We start from the raw sequence: 18,253 nt of genomic DNA, 5'->3' as shown, positions 1-18,253 counted from the left end.
ACCGTGAGTGGGATTGGTATTTTCAGTGGGGTTGTGAAGTTCATTATGAGCTGTGCTGTTACTTTGCTTGCAAAATAAAGTTACCTCTTCCTCACAGACTCGTGAGTGCCACAATAGGCAACTTCACACAGGTATACTATAGTTGAGTACCATCGAGTGGTTCAAAATGGGACATGACACCATGAAAATTGGTTTAAAAAAGTTGATATTATCAATTATTGACAATAATTTATAGCGCAATTATCGATCAGCAAAATTTGTTATAGTGGCAGGCCTATTTACATGTTTATTTCTCTATGCTTCATTGATGATGTTTTTCGTCACTAAAAATATTGTTTCATCACTTCCATGCTAATCCGCCAAACCACTTGTGTGTCCTTTGCATTTTCAGCGCTGACCACCACCAAAATAAAGCGGACAGTAAAAAACAAAAGTGGGAGGTTGTTAGTTCAACTTGTCAGATAAAAAAAAAAAATCAATAACAAAAGGAAACTTTTTTTTAACACTCAGATGGAAGCTTGAGTTACGTAATTGAAGTGCATAAAAAACAAGCAATTTTGTTTTTCATTTAGTCAGTAAACGTTTTTGAGCGTAAAACCAAAACTGGCTGCATAACTTATTACAAACATAATATAAAAATCCATATACCATACAAGTGAAAGGTCCAATGTAAAAAAAAAAAAACTCTTTGTGCCTTTGGTGGTGAAAAATGGCTTCAGGGTGGATGCGGCTGGTCGACGGCTGCCAGAGCATATGGTATAGACAGCGCTTGGGAGTGACAAAAGACTCGTGATAGATGTGAAAGGCTCTTCTGTTTTCGTGTGAAGCTGCATTCAGTTCTGCATACACAAACACACACACACACACACACACACACTAATATGCCTGGGGCCGGGCCACCAGGAGAGGACAAAAAGGCCAGTAAATAATTAAGAAGTGAGAACAGCACTGAGTGGTGGGGTAGCGTGTACAGTTATAAAAGTGATGTCCTCTTTAACATACGGAACATTCATAATGTGTGGATCCAGGTAAAATAGGGGTAGAATGTAAAGTGTTCTTTGTCTGCCGGCATGTGGCAAGATATGTGTGTGTGTGTGTGTGTGTTTGAGTGTCCAAAGATGCTCCATTAGTGATTTGGAAAGTGGTGAGGAGGCCTGGCATTCCCATCAGGGCCAGTATGGCTTAAGTGCTGCACCACACACTCCCAAACCCCCAAAAACCCCACCCTCATGGGCACGGCCTGTATCCCCCCCCCCCCCCCCCCCCCCCACCCCCCTTCAATCCCACCTAAGACGACCTTACAGTCTGACAGCTGATTTCCAAAATGCCACACACACATTTGCACACATACTCACAGTCCACTAATGACCAAACCCAAACAGCTTCCAAACAACTCAGAAAAGCTATTAAGAGAGGGATTTTGACGAGGAAGTGATTTTTTTATATGCCATTAAAAGCCATGGATAAAATGTGTGTTCTCGTAAAAAGCCACAGGTCAGAGGGAGCGCCAAACAGAGACAATTGAGAAACCAGACTTTCCCCCCTGAGATAAAGGTAAAGCAGTATCCACATGTTGGGCTTTATCAAACTGTAGCGCATGCAGAATACATTTGAAAGCAATCTTGTTTCTTCTGCTGTAAATGACATATTTGTCATGTGTTTTCCTTTTTTGTGGCATGAAAGTCAAAGTGTTGGATAATAACCCAACATGAATAAAGTTGAATATTGTAAATTGTCTTTCCCCATTTGGTTACATTTACATTTTTATGAAAACGAAAGAAAAACATGTTGTGGTCTTTTGTGTTTTGTCAGAAGAAACAAAACAAAAATAGATAGTCACACCCCACTGTGACTATCTATATAGTTTCATGGAAATCAGTTTCTTCATAATCCTGGTAACTATACTGGTCTTAGTATTAATTCTTTTACCACAACAAAAGAATGCTTTGAAAAAGGTAATAAAAACCACAAAAGCATAAATGAAACCTTGGTTAGCGTCGTTAGCTGTTCAAGAGGGTTGACTCTAACCAAGTACATTTTTCCCATAAAAAATCATGTAAATCCTATTAATCTTTTCCTGAAAGCAAAAACAGTTTTACAATTATAGTTTGACATGCACAAAACAATTCTAAATACATATGAATGATGAATGAAAAGGATGAATGAACATTCAAGGTTACTTTTACCTTCATTGAAAATATGATTCTTGCCAAAGACACAATGTGGCGGCAAGATCAACACAGACACCAACTTCTTGTTTTGTTATTTCTTGAATTCTCACCTAAAGTCTCTGCTTTTCTCCTGATCACAGCTGCAATATAACCCAAAATGGAGTCAAAGAAAGTTGCAAGTGCCAGCAATTTGACAAAAAAGGTAAGTAACACTATTGAATTCAAGAAATAACTCAAAACACCAAGGCGGTGTCCGTGTTGATCTCGCTGCCACATTGTTTCTTTGTCGTACGTCTTCAGTTAAAGTAAAAGAAACCTTAAATGCTCATTTATCCCTTTCATTCATCATTTACCGTATATGCATTGAGAATTTGTAATAAAAATGTTGTTTTGTGTTAACATTTTTGAGCCCAGTGGAGAAACCTTGTTAGTTAGCAAAGAACTCCAGAGCCCACCGCTGATGACATTGCGACGGGCGACGGAGCTGACTCCTGCTTCCTGTTTTCATGAATTAGCAAGCTGCTAACAAGGATGTTTTGCAATAGAAAGTGTACTAATAACACGACCGGACGCGCGCCATATTGTACGCCGACAGGAAAATGTACGCAAACCAAGGTCAAATTTTGGCATAAACTTTTGATGTTAACCGAAAAACACGCCAACTGGGCCGGACGCTAGTCGAGGTTCCACTGTAACTTGGTCAGGCCTTTTAACGCTGATTTTAAAGATAATGTAGACGTCATTGTACAGCTAATATTTCACTCATACATGTTGATGAACATATACTGTAATGCCTGACCAAGTCAGCTGTGGCTGCTTTACAGGCTTCTGATTGGCCAAAATGTGCATGACAGCCTGTGAATACTGTATGGTTTTTTTTTATTGACAAAGATTTCTTTAAAACTCCACTTGTATGGATGGTGATTTTTTCTGAAGCGGGGGAAACATGCTTTTGAAAATGTCGGTTTTAATGTGGCCTTTGTCTTAGCACATGTCACATGTATACTTTTGTTTTTCTTGTGATAATGTGCAATTACAACTGGTAAAACACTTAAACACCATGCTGAACAAGCTATACACATGGAATTTCAAATCTTGGGACTTGAATGCAGCATGAGCCCACCGGGGGCTTGTGATAGAGAGAAAATAGCTCTGGTTCCAGGGTAAACATGGCCCATTCCTTGCAAGTGGAGAGCCACTGGGATTCACGTCAGGTCAGGTTCAGGCATGATTTAAAACCGAGGCAATATTTTCCTAGAAGGAGATGGAGGGTTTCTATACCTGCTTATTAGCACCTTTTTACAATCTCCTCTTTGCCGCTGTCTTAAGGCAGGTAGTGAATGGAAGACAAAACGTAAACCCATTCGTCAACACATGCACTCACACACACACTGTACCACTACGCCCATGTTCAAACGGATAGTAAGAACACAAAGTAGGGAAGAGGAAACGTCCAGACACCCTGGAGGCCCCACACAGAGGCACACCTCATATTTAGGGTGGCTATTCCCCTCCACCTCCTCCTCTTTGGCTTTTTAGAAACCACAAGGCCATCGCATTTGTAGCTGCTATTAGGCAATCTGGAGAAAAATACTTCCTGAAGAGAAGGTCACTCAACCTATTAGACAAGTGTATGCCCGTTTAGAGAATGCACAACCTGAGAGGGGCCATAGCAGGAGAGGAGAAAAAAGCCTTTACATCAGGAGTTTCAAACTTGCGGCACATTTTGTGGGACGCTACTTGACATCAAAGTTGACTGTTAGTGCAGCCCGTGCACCCTGGGAGTTTTAGATTAATATTACATCTATAGTGGCAGCCTTGAATCCGGCAAGAGATGGTCAGAGGCACTTCAGCTTGCTTAAAGGAAGCAGCTCTTTAATCAGGGAAGCACAGAATTTGCAGTGAGGTTGTCAGTTGAATTTTTTTTTTGTGTGATTTTTATTAGGGATTATTGTGCCTGTTAATTGGTTCCGTGAAGTAGGATTCCTTATTTGTAAATAGAATATTTTCACAGTTAGAGCACAGAAAACCTGTTTACAACTTTCTAAATATGTTTTTTTTAACATTATTAGGTCCCTCTAGACATAAAATAATGCCCCATAGTCACCCGGAATAGTAGAAATAATAAAAGAAAATAATCCATTTAAGACATAAATAAGACTCAAGCTTGTGTGTTTCTGTACATATGTTCCGGTGTTGAACAGGAAGTGACACTGGGGGTTCAGAGTTGAGTTTTAGATTGGTGTGGGTGTTCAGGATTCTTGTGTCCGTGGTGAGATCATTCAAACCTGCAATAAAAGCCTGTTGTTCTGCTGATCAAGTCTTGTGCTTGCGTGTCTCACCCAACATTACAGTGACATTACAGCTTTTACCCACAGGCCATCAGGCTTCTCAACGAAGCACTCACACATGCCGCACGCAACACACGCACACACTCATAACTCTATTTATTTATTTATTTATTTATTTATTTATTTATTCGTTGGTATTCATGTCTGTTCTGTTGTTGTTGCTTAATTTATTGGAATTAATGTTTCTTATGTTCTTATGCATTTTCTTGTGTTTTCTTTCTTTTTTGGGAGAATGAACAGAACAAGAATTTCATTGCATAGCAGAACTACCTGTTTTACTGTGCATATGACAATAAAACTCTTGAATCATGAACATTACTGACACCTAGTGACCAGTGTAGAATACGACATATCATCACAACGTTTTTTGCATGCATTTTTGTATTTACATTATTTAGAAATGTTTATGCTTCAAAAATGCTAGGCAAAAAATATAAAAAATTTGAATATGAATATTTTTGGAATACTAATAGGCTGTATTCAACCACAAAAAAGCATGATTTATTAATGATTTTTTTTTAAACGTATAAGCTGCAAAATTGTATAAATTCATTCTGTTTTTACGTTTTAGATTTTTGGGGACTTTTCCAAACCCTTTTTCTGTGGAATACTTGACCTCCAGCGGCCTCCAGGTAAGTTGAGTTTGAACCCCTGCTTTACATGCTGATGCATGACATTAAAAGACAAAAAAGCAGTAGAGTGCTTATACATTATCATCCCAGTAATGCAAAGATACTGTATAAGCAAACATAAACCTCATGACCCTTCGCATGAGCCTTTTTAACAGTGTCATATTGTTCAACCACTGAAGTTGGATGGGTCTCAATGTCACGGGACGCACATCGCTGAGCACTTTTCACTTTTAATGTCATAAACAATACGAGCTGACTAGAATCAGCGCTCCTTCTTATTCCTTAGAGGTGGTTGGAAAACTTTCCTGATGAAGTGATGAAGTGATAAAAGCACAGACACCATTGCCTTCATGTGCATCCATTTATGGATCTGTTTTGGCTTTCAGATGAGCTTTTATTCTCTCAGTTTGTGGGATATCACTCTCTGCCATCCCCAGAACCCTGTGAGTCACATCATTAAAAGCACACACATGCATGTCTCTCCAAAGGCATCATCCCAGTCATTCGGAATGATCTACAAAGGACATTATTGGAATGGATTTTGAAGGGAGAAAAAGTCCCTGTAAAATAGCTGACACAATCATTTACGACAGTAAGTTCTCAAATGTCTTTCTCCAATATTTTGAGCAGAGCTGATGGAATGTAACTCTATGGGTTGTCTATTTTGTATATGGAGTGTATGGAGCAGTGTGTCAGATGCACAGATTAATTCCCACAAAGCACGCTTCTCCTTACACGGCAGCAACTACTGGACCTCATAAAACCCTGCACCATTTCTGTTTAAAACTCTTATACAGTGGCTATATTTCTTCCTTCCCAGGCCCACCACTTGTAAACTGTACTCCCCCATTTCCCTCCGTCTGTCCGTCTATGTCCCCTGCCTGCATTTTTACTCCCATTGCCTGAGGTGAGCCTTCTAAATCAAGCTGAAACATAGCATAGCTGCATGTGTATGAGTGCACACGTCTGTGTATATGTGCAGGTACAACCACTGCCAAATAACCAATAATGTTCCAATTGCACCCTTCCCTCTCTTCCCCCATACGCCTACCTATTTATGTACATGTGCAAGGTGTGCATGCATGTGTGAGTGTGTAGAAGGTAGAGCTGGGTACTGTCAGGGTCGTAGGGGTTGAAGGAGTGTATCATGCAGGCTTATCACATGTAGAAATAGTTGAAAAAAAAGAAAGAAAAAAAGAAAGAAAAGAATAAAATTGTGGAGTTTTATTGATTAGATATTGATTAATTACTTATTGTTGAGTGCAGTTAACTTAGTTTTTTTCCATAAATATATCTATATAGCCGAACAGTACAGTAATACCTTGTTTATGGTGGTTAATTGGTTCCAGACCTGACCATGATAAGTGAATTTCTGCAAAGTAGGATGTTTATTTATAAATCAAATACCTGTATGTTCGTAGTTGCAGCATAGAAAATCTGTTTCCGACCTTCTAAACGTGTTTTTTTAACATTATTAAAGCCCTCTAAACATTGAAATAACATCCCTATGGTCACCTTTACATTCCTATTACCCAATATAGTAGACATAAGAGAAAATAAGACATATAAGACATAAATAAAACTTGTGCTCGTGCGTGTTGCTGTAAATGTGTTCCGGTGTTGGGGGAGTTGAGTGGGGGGCAGACAGGAAGTGACATCGGACTTGAGTTGAGTTTTAGCTTGGCATGGGTTACGGCCCCAACAGTGGGCCGTGTTTGGGATTATTGTGCCTGTTGTGAGATCATTCAAACCTGCAATAAAAGCGTGTTGTTCCGCACAATCAAATCAGGTGCTTGTGTGTCTCACCCAACATTACAGTAACATCACGCACACCTAGTGACCAGTGTAGAATACTACATATCATCACAATGCTTTTGAATGCATCTTGAATGCCTTATATTAATGCCTTACAGTATATTTTTACTTAATTTAGCCATTTTTATGCTTGAAAATACTTCATTTAGGCAAAAAATATTGAACATTTACTTAAATATTTTTGACTAATAATAGGCCGTATTCAACCAGCAGACAATATGATTTATGAATCCATATATTTCTGGAAAAACGTGAAATTTGAAGCCCAAAGTGGTGAGGGATTACTGTACTTCTATTTTACGTCATTCAGTACAAACATTGTGCTTTTCCACTGGGGACAGTTTTCACTAAAACTTTGCCTTTGTTCTCCAGCACTGTCTCAGTTATCATACAACTGCACATAACAAACTGTTGTATTTTACCCTTTGGTGCGTTGAATCTTGTGGTACAGTCATCCCTCGCAATATTCTCAGTTCGCTCTATCGCGGCTTTCCAAAAATGATCGCTGTTTCGTGGTTCACTACGGCATATTATTAGTCAAAAAATATTGAAAGACAAGTCATATATGTAGTATTCTGGTCACTAGGCATGAGTAATGTTCCATTATTGATGATATTAGATTACCATCACACTGCATGGAGTCAGCCATGGCATGCATAGTGAAAAGAAGTTATCCTCCCATTCCGTGTGGAAGTGGTAAGGTTTTCGCTTCTTTGTCCTTTTCCCCCACTCCGTTTTAAAACCTTTCTTAAGTTTAGAATGCCAATATTTAGAATACAAAAATAAATTAGAGACTAACTAGTTAGTTCACGAGCTTGATAATGGTTAAACCATGGCTGTCTCTTCTGTCCGTGCATTGATCCCATAGCCTGCACATTACATTTGAGCAATGTGGTGTAAACAGAGAATAATAGGAGTGTAAAGGTGACTACAGGGGTGTTATATCATGTTTACATGGCTCTAATAATGTTAAAGATTTTATTTAGAAAGTCATAAACAGGTTTTCCATGCTGTAACTACGGAAATGTTCCATTTATTATTATTGAATCCCGCTTTGTGGAAATGTATTTATCGCGGTTGGGTCTGGAACCAATTAACCGCAATAAACTAACGATGACTGTATTGTAAAGATGTGCATGATAGCATCGTGTGTTTATTCATCCATCTTGGGTCACCATCTTGGAACAACCAACATCCAGTCTTATGACACAATACCACCGTATCCTGTTAGGCACATTCATTCGGCAAACTCAAATGAGAACGTTACGCAAACTAGCTTCCAATTGAATTGACGTTTCAGCTTTCGTCTGACCTTTTGGGACAAATTCATTTAAAAAAAAAAAACAAGGTACCTCTGTGTTCGTTTAAAGTAGAGTCTACAAACATTGTTACCGTTATATGCCAGCATAAACGTGTTTTGGAAATGTTGTACACGATGGATATTCTTGAAACTGGGCCTGGATCAGTGGTATATGTGGCTCTGTTCAAAATAGGAACAGTGTGCATTAGGCTACTAGTGCTAGACTGATATGTCATCTTTAACTGTTCCAAACCTCAGAGACTAAATACAAAGTTTTGCATTGGTCATCATTTATCAAAGGCCAGTAATAACAGTGCCAATAACCTTATTTTATGTTTTTCATACAGTCACCAGTATGAGAGACGTGAGTCACAGTTACTGTAATTCAATACAAATGTACTCCTCGGAGAACGTAGACGACTGATCTGATTTATTGCCACAGTGTTGGAGCACATTATAAATGCACACACAGAAACAGTTGGAACTTGTGTTGTGAACAGTACTCATGTAAAGGATTTTCCCCCCACTAGCTTTCCAGAAACTACAGTACATGAGAAGGGGGCACGTCTGAAAGGGTGGGAAAGTATGCCATATTTAGTCCAGACTGGCAAAGACAGGAGCTAACTGTTGCTTTTCACACATGCACTTGCATTACCATCTGCCCTCGTCTTCCTCGGCGAGTGTCTTCTCTGTTGCTCCGTCCCAATACTTGCCTCATACTTGCATATGTGCTCTGACATAACTTCCATCACTTCCTGTATGCCTTTTTCTCACCATTAAACGCACATCAGCTTCTCAACCAGACAGTAGCACGCCTCACACGTCTTGCCAAAACCCCCGACGGCCATCATAGCTCTACACTCGCAGTTTGCGCCTTAAGATGGCTCCCGTTTAACGCTGTAGCACACTTTGATATTAGAGGCTGCAGATACGCTGTAAAAAAAACTGTGTTCATCACAAATACAGTGAAGTTGGAGCTTCCACAGAGTCTGAAGTGTGTCTGTGGAAAGCAAGGAAGGAAGGTCAGAAAGGCAGAGAGGTCCGGCCTCTGTTCTAGTTCATCCCAAAAGTGTTTGATGGGTTTGGCTTTCACCGTACCTGGCAACATTTACATTTAAAAATAAGGAACATTTTCCGCAAAATAAGGGAAATTCCCCCACCCCGACAGAAGAAAAAAAGAAAACAGATCTGACTGCCCACTGCCATTGTCCTCACAGACTGTTGTGGCTCAAGCGTGGATACTGTGTTGGTAAATGTTTACATACTACAGAAGGCTTAGCGCTGTAGACCGGAACCAGAAGGTGGGATACTGTTGTCCGAGCTACGAGTGAGTATGAGAGGTGTGACATTAGAGCAATAAAGAGTTGAGATATTGTTACATGTTGCTGCTCCTGCTTTGTCTACACAATGAAAGTTAAAATACGGGAAAATTACAGGAAACTTTTTAAACGGCAAAGTAAGGCAAAATAGGGGAGTTTCCCAAGGAAAGGAGGGTTGACAGGTGTGGCTTTGACGTTTTTTCAAATATGCTGTGCTGGAACACGCTGGAAGCCAAAAGCGCCATTGCCAAACTGTTCCCACAATGGCGATGGTAATGATAATGAAAATGGTTGCATTTATTTTGAACATGCCTGCACAGGTTAGACTGGAATACATCACACATTACAATTCACAATTCCACATGTCCAAAAAAGTATAGGAAGAAGCACAGCCTATTTAATACTAATAGGACATAAATAAGGCTCACGTGTGTTTTTCAAAGTGCAAAGTGGTGAGGGATTACTGTATACTACCTGAATGTTGATACAGGTGTGTATCAATATTTTTACACATTTGTGTAAAATTTGTGTCTGTACAGACACAATGAGAATTTTCAGTTACGTACTGTCTATATATGTTTTACTTTGTGTTTAAAAAATGCTGGTGTGTCTGCCATGAGCACAATGAGGTGATAATATGCATAGATAAGCCTGTCTGCACCTGGGGACACTGAACTTGTACCACTGGTGCTGCTGTAATTCCGTCCGGAGCTCAACGTCCCTCCACTGTGGCCAACTCAGGGCTCATGTTGTGCTAATTAACCCTGTTAATCTAAGTGGGCACTGCTTTAGTGTGTGTATTTGTGTGTGTGTGTGTGTGGCTGTAGCTGGCTAACCCCAGCAGATGAGCCCTCACCCCATCCCAGCCCCCTTATTTGCTGGCAGACTGCCGTCCGACTTGGCAGACGCACGCTCACAAGGGGTCTGGCGTGCACGTGTGCATTAGTGGCTGTGTGTGCACACACGCATGTTCATTTGAGCCCGTGTGTGATTTCACAAGAGAGGGAGGATTATAGATGTTGAACATACACACGCAAATGAGCACAGGGCCCGACTGGTGTGCATGGTCCGTGTGTGTCTGTGTGCTATAATAAAGCCAACAGTGCTTTACTGGCCCGCTGACACAGCGCACAAAAAGATCAGTGGGCCAAATCCATTAGTGGTATAATTGCATTACATGGTAAATATTCCTAAAAGGTCAACATCTCCATCATTGGAGAGCATTGCAGTCCAAACAAGAACTGTGGGACTGCTCTCAGGCATCTACTGTGGCAATAGCGGTGTTTGCTTCAAATGAATACAGTAGGATTTTTTTGGTTCAAGTTTGTATCATCAAAACCTGTGAAGGATAAAAACAATCCAATGTGTTCCTTCCTAAGTAAGGATGGACGTATGCAATGGAGCAAGCACACTGAAATGGGAGGGACACAGAGCACACCTGTTCCCAGACAAAGTTTTTCTTCTAAGAGCCAGATACATGCCACGTATTGCTGGATGTCTTACATTGTTATGCTTTGTTTGTTTGTGTCACTCTACTGTAACGCCATACGACTTACATAGCATACACAGGTATGTGTTTGGAGCCGACACTGCAAACAATATGTACATTTGGTGGTTTTTGATCACCAGCCTGATCAGCATCCTTTCAGGAGAAAGTTTAGATGTCACAAAGCTAAACCACGGTTGCCACAGATTTATAATACAGCTTTAGCAAAGTAGCATTTTTATGGGAACCACATACTCTATACTATTCCTCAATAACAAACTATGCACAAATTTGCGGGACAGATGAATGCCGAATCGTGGATGTGCGAGGAGCCACTGTATGCATTGTTGGACAAGAGTCTGATCTTTTTAATGCCTGCCTTTTTCTCTCTGCTCAGTTATATTTCTGATGGATTTGTAAACAAAACCATTCTGTGAAACAACCCCTAAAATATAATAATTACACATAAAAATGCAAATGTTATGAAAGGAGCCAACAGAGTCTGTCTCTGTCCACACAAAACACTCCTCAGATTTTCTTTTTGGCAGGTTGAAAATACATTGTGTCCACATTGTGCCAAATTAGTGAATAGTTGCATCCAGACGGGAGTGGATCCCTGGGTGATAACGATGCAATACATGAGGCACACCAACGTGTGGCGCGGTGAGCAGACAAGCAGACGGAACCACATGACACACCAAACTACAGAAGAAGAAAGAACGAGCTGTTTTAAAAAGTGTTTTAAAAAAATAAAATAAAAGTGGGTCGCGACTTAATGACCATTAGAAAATGTGCTTCCCAGTTTTGAGAGACCCTGATCTAAAGGAATGAATTGTTGCATGCGTGTGTGTGTGTGTGCGTGCGCGTGTGTGTGTGTGTGTGTGTGTGTAAAAACCCTGTGCCTATCCAACTGCAAAAGAGTACTATACTGAATAACATGGTGCATGATTACATTTAGAATTTATGGAATTGGAGCAAGTATTTATAGGGCACTAAAAAAGGTTTGACATGCGGATACCTGACGCATGTTTTCATTTTGACTACAAGAACACATGCTGAGTCGCTTAACAGCAATATCAAACCAAGCATTCTTTATTCCAGGTTGTCTGGCTTCAGCCATATGTGATGGAGAAACACTGAAAAAGCACTTTAAGGAGCACATTTTATAGATTATGCTGCGATGAGGCATTGTTTGAGTTTCCAATGTTCTGGTAATTGGGTTTGGGTGTTGTCCATGTGCTGGGTTGTCCGATACCGGTGCCAAAACAGTACTTTTGAAACAGTCCCGGTGTCATTACGATACCCAGTTTCAGTACGCATCCCTACTGGTAATGCTAATTCACTCCCATTTCTAAAATTGGTGGTGTATAATGATCAAAATGTGTTTTAAGATTTGGGGTCAATCAGGCAGGGGCTTATTACTTTACTAGATGGATGTGAACAGTCGACGCCCTGGCAGCTGCTGCCGAGCGGATAAAAAGCAAATATCTGATATAGCTGTATTTCTCAAGAAAAAGATTGAGGCTAAAAGCGTTGAGGGAAACCAAAGAGCGGAAACACACAAGCACACGGTTTCATAAGAGAAGGCACACAAACACAATCACAAACACACACATAGCCTCCGGGCTGTTGTCCTCCAAATTTAGGTCAGAGTGAATCTAACAGTTACACACACACCCCAGGAGGCTCTCCTCACCTGCAAAGAGGCCAGTTTGGACACAGTGTCAAAGATTAAACCTGTTTTATCTCAGAGACGAGAGCCTGCTTGGGGGAGAGTGAGTAAGAGGGTGCGTCGCTCAGTCCTTTAAACCAGGAGGCAGAGGGTCACCGGGGAATACACTTTTCTTCGGATACACATGCACACACTTACACACACAGCTGGCCCTCTCTGTGTGCGCGGTCAAGTAGAAAGGTGGATCTGTGTCAGGTAGCAAGGGTATTTACTGCTACTGAGACAAGCGGGTTGAGGAAACACAAACACAGCGAAGGGGTGGGGAGAGGGGGCGTTAAGGAGAGCTAGCGTGAGGCTGAAAAAAGAAGACTAAACAAGAAGGAACTGAAACAGAACCATGAGGGGAACAGCACGGTCTGAGACCTTGGCAGTTATCCGAATGCGGCCGCGTGTGGCCTCAGGTAGCTGACTTAAAGCAGGCTGAAAGGAACAAGCATCTACATCGACGGCCATCTGACAAAACACAATGCCGGCATCGCCAAGAAAGCATGCGACTTAAGGAAGCGGGGGGGAAATTCAAGGGACTTGGAGCGCCGACCGCAAAATCTACATCGAGTTAAATGGAGGACCAGTGGAAGCCAAAGTACTTGTCACGGACAACAAGGAACTGGACCAATATTAACGACGACATCATCTTGACTACAAGGAAATAAAAGACACAAATGCATGCTGTTCATCAGTATTAAGCAATACAGTAATCCCCCGCCACTTTTCGCTTTGAATTTTACGGTTTCACTCAATAATGGTTTTTAAAAAAATATTAATACATAAATTATATTTTTCCATGGTCGAATACGACTACACGGCTATTATTAGTCAAGAATATACGTATTTAAGCACATTTTACATATTTGTTGCCTGAATGAAGCATTTTCAAGCATAAAAATGGCAAAATGTAGTAAAATACAAATATAAGGCATTCAGAAGACGCAGTCAAAGACATTGTGATGATATGTAGTATTCTACACTGGTCAATAGGTGTCAGTAATGTTACTGTAATGTTTGGTGAGACACACAAGCGCCAATCTTGATCGGCAGATCAACAAGCTTTGATTGCAGGTTCGAATGATCTCACAACAGGCATAATTATCCCTAACACAGGTGACCGTTCCAGCCGTGACCCACGGCAATCTAAAACTCAACTCTGAGTCCCTGACGTCACTTCCTGTCTGCCCACCACTCAGCTCCCCTAGCACTGGAACACATTTAAGGCAACACACACGGGCACAGGTCGCATTCATGTCTTAAAAGTTTATTTTCTCTTCTTATGTCTACTGTACTGGGTAATAGGAGGGTAAAGGTAATTATAGGGGTGTTATTTCATGTCAAGAGAGCTCTAATAATGTTAAAAGCCTTCAAGATGGTCGTAAACAGGTTTCCTATGCCGTAACTACGAAAATATTCAATTTATAAATAAGGAATCCTACTTCACAAACATTCACTAATCAAGGTCAGGTCTGGGAAGTAATTAATCACAATAAACAAGGGATTATTGTATTCCTATTTCATTAGTTTAATTAAATTGTAATCTTATTTAGTTCTGTTTTAGGACCAGGTAGATCAATCCCCAAATGAGCATAGATACCTGGGGCGATGTAGCGATGTATGCATCAGCCATCTCAAAGCTGTGGTGATGTATGGTGACGTTGTGTTGTTTCATTTTTATTTGAGCTTTTTTTTCACAAAATATTGTGTCAACATATAAAAGCTACGAATTATCAGTAATAGGCATGGAGGAATGTCTTAATAAGCTCTGCTCTGTCCCGCTCCTTTTCGGACTTGTGCAAATGTATCCTTAATGTAACTTGCTAGGCATGTCTGAAACAAATAAACCATACCGTACCAGAGCCTTCTAATTCCAATGTTTTGACATGATTTTGATGTACTTGAACATGGACTGTCACTCCAAAAAGTCATGGAAGGCCAACTGGAGCAACAGACAGTCATAATCACTCAATGAGGTTGAGAAAGCATCTTAAGGATTTAGCTTCCCACCTCCACAAACAACTCTAAAAACAAACTTTTGTGAATTATATCTGACTGGATCATTAAATGAAAAAGACAACTACTTGTACCAGTAGTGAACGTTTTGTCACTCACCATCTGTCATCCTCACGTATACGAGTCAAACAGCAAAGTGCCACCTCACGAGGCAGCTGGAATGTCTTCAGTCAGCGCTAAACAAAGTTTATAAGCGACTGACAAAAGCATCTGAATGATCAACTGATGACTGAATGTTAACACACGTGTTTCTTCTTCCTCGGCTAAAGGATTACCAAGAGAGACACTGAGGTGCGGACAGAGCAAGAGAGAGAGAGAGAGAGACGGAAAAGATAAGTACTAAGATGAGGTATTGTTTGCCTAAATTAAGCATTTTTAAGTGACTAAATGAACTAAAATACAAATATAAGGCATTCAGAAGATGCATTCAAAGACATTATGTAGTATTCTACACTGGTCACTAAGAGTCAGTCATTTTTCGGTAATGTTGGGTGAGACACACAAGCACCAGACTTGATCGCCGGAACAACAGGCTTTTATTGCAGCTTTAAATAAGCTCACACCAGACACAATAATCTCTAACACGAGCTACAGTTGCGGCCGTCACCCATGCCAAGCTAAAAGTCTACATCGCTCCCTGTCCACGCCACCAAAACACATTTGCATCAATACGCACAAGCAAGGGTCTTAATTATGTCTTATTTTATTATTATGTCTACTAAATTGGGTAAAGGTGACTATAGGGGTGTTATTTCATGTCTAGAACGCTCTAATAATGTTAAAAAAACATATTTAGAAGGTCGTAAACAGGCTTTTTATGCTCTAATTACAAATATATTGCATTCATAAATAAGGAATCCTACTTTGCGGAAATTCACTTATCACTGTCGAGTCTGGAAACAATTAATCACAATAAACGAGGGATGACTGTAGTCCACACTGTTTGCCTGTTGTAATTCCACGATGTACACATATTCACTTGTGTTCACTTCACTGCAAGCTTTGAGGCCAGATTCTTTTATATTTATGTTTTATACACATCTCACGGCAACTATGGTGCGTTCAAGGATCACCAAACAAAGTGCTAAATCTACTGAAAGCACTTAACAAAAAAAAACGTTAACGCTGAAGCATGAAGACACAAACATGTCAAAATAGAGCAAAACATGTTTTGACCAAAAATCAGCAAATGCTACATGGCTAATGTGCGGGGATCCACTGTGGTAGATTAATGAAATACCTTTCAATTATCATGACAACACTCCTGACTGACATTGAACAGGATTCAAAAATGCTTGTATATCTGCCAAAAGGACAACATCAAGACATTAAAATGTTTCTCCTTTCTGGTGTGGAGAGTAAAAGGGGAAAGGAGAGCAAGGGACCACAGGTGCTTGGGTGAATCCGATAGACATCCGTAATTTATCATTCATAGGCCAGTGATGGCAGGCCTAGCCAAAATATGGCCTGGTAAACACAAGCCATAGATCATTCACAGCCACAGACGACTCAGACATTCCCAGAATCTGATAAATACACTCTCATACACGCACACACACACACACACACACACACACATGCATAAAAATGTATCTTAGAAGACAGATGCTTTTATGCGTACACGGGGCTGGACATGGGTCATGTCACAACATGTCTCTTTCTGCATGGTGAAGACATCTTCTGCTTTCCTTCAATTCACTTCATCTCTGTCTGTCTTTTGTCTGCCTCCTGCAGTTTATACCTTAATCATGAGCATTTCTAGCAGAATACCCGGCACCCTTTTATTAAAGAAAGAAATAGATTTGTCCTTTAACCCTGTGTAGGGCAGAAAAGTGATTTCCCTTGAACAACTAAAACTGCTTTTTGTTGTAGATTCACACTGGGATTTTAATCAATGTGATGCATTAGCACCATTTTTCTTTCTTTCAGGCTAAAGACAATGAACAGAGCGCAGACGTAAACCTACCTCGCCTAAATATGGAGCATCGCTAAACTGTAAATCCAAGCTTTAGAGGTCTGTATCACAGTATCATCAATGCTGGCCTGCATCTGCCAGAAGAAGCTGGGAGCTGATTTTTGTGTTTACACAAGATTAGAGAGCAGGGACGGAAGAAGGTAGCGGATATGGTAGCTTCAAGCCAAGCAGCTCCACTTTCTAATTCAGCCAACAACGCACAAACTGGGGAACACAGGGGTGAGGTGAGGGAAAGCCATAGGAGGTAGAAACAATACGTTTTGCACCACTTACAAGCCTGGAAACCTGTATGTGTGTGTCGACTGCCTTGGGCAGTGGTGTCCAAAGTGCGGCCCGGGGGCCATCAGTGGCCAGCGACTGCTGTTTTACTGACCCTCGGCACATTCTACAAATACAATTAAACATGAAAAAAGAGGAAAGATTTTCCAAGTATAAAGTCAAAATATTAAGAATAAAGTCATAAATGTTAAGAGAGAAAAATCTCACAAGACAAAAAGTTGTAATTTTATGAGAATAACTGTTTTGTTTTGTTTTTATTCTGAGGACCAGCAACACAAAGAAGAAAGTTGCAATTTTTGGAAAATTTGGTTGGGAAAAAGTTTGGTATACTTCTGAGCTGTTTTTTACTGGCCTGTGGCACATTCTAAAAATATAATTTAACAAGAAAACTAAAAAATAAAATGTAAAAAAAAAACAACAACAACAGCCAAAATGGAAAATCAGCAATAATTTTACAAGGATCATGTAAAAAATATTAAAAGAAAAAAGTTGTAAGTCATTTTTATACAAGAGTAATGTCTTAATATTGTGAGGGAGGAAAAATAACATAAACAAAAGAAATGTTGTAATATTATGAAAAAACAGAATAAAATTGTAATTTTTTTGAAAATTAAGTTAGGGAAAAAGTCATAATATTATAGGAATAAAGTCAAAATATTATGGGGAATAAAGTCATAGTCTGATGAGAAGAAAATTTATTTAAAAATTATTGAAGAAGAAAGTTGAAATATTTGGAAAATGAAAAGAACAACGGCAAAAATGGGGATAAAAAGAAAAACCCCAAAAGTAGATAGTAATAATAGTTTTTTTCACCTATAGGAGAAAGCTGAGATGCAGTTTTTTCTTGAAATATATATAGCTTCTTAGCATATCTACATGTGTTGCTTTATAAAATATCATAGCGGCCTTTGCATCCTTTCATTTTTCAGGATGTAGTCCTCTCTGAAAATGTTTGGACACCCCTGGCCTTTGGCGACCATGTTTTGACCCGACAATGAGATATTCAAATGGTACTGGAATACATTTAAAGTCTGCCTCTGCTGTATGGATAGAAATACTACCTATAACCACAGACACAAATTCAGATTCGGCTTCCCAGAGGTTACCCAACATGTTTTATTGTGTCTAAAATAAAATAAAATGTCTTTGACAAGTTTCAATGATGCAAAAACAAAATCTCTGGAATAAAATA

General features: G+C 39.9%; 1 protein-coding gene across 3 annotated transcripts in view; it reads right to left on the bottom strand.

Annotated features, from left to right (window-relative positions):
* Positions 1 to 18,253, bottom strand: part of bcl11aa (BCL11 transcription factor A a) — a 58,449-nt gene that overhangs the window by 19,032 nt on the left and 21,164 nt on the right. The window contains exon 1 of one of the 3 annotated variants that reach the window (XM_054798316.1): positions 14,907 to 17,603. The exons of the other annotated variants lie outside the window; for them this stretch is intronic. Within the exon in view, the coding sequence (XP_054654291.1) occupies positions 14,907 to 14,916 (10 nt within the window). The 5' untranslated portion in view covers positions 14,917 to 17,603. Of the gene's footprint in view, positions 1 to 14,906; positions 17,604 to 18,253 lie in introns of those variants that run through there. 3 annotated transcript variants of the gene reach the window in all.

Source organism: Dunckerocampus dactyliophorus, chromosome 14 (assembly GCF_027744805.1).
Source record: "Dunckerocampus dactyliophorus isolate RoL2022-P2 chromosome 14, RoL_Ddac_1.1, whole genome shotgun sequence".
NCBI classification, from domain to species: domain Eukaryota; kingdom Metazoa; phylum Chordata; class Actinopteri; order Syngnathiformes; family Syngnathidae; genus Dunckerocampus; species Dunckerocampus dactyliophorus.
The sequence above is the reverse complement of the archived record's forward strand: the minus strand, read 5'-3'. Positions and strand labels throughout refer to the sequence as shown.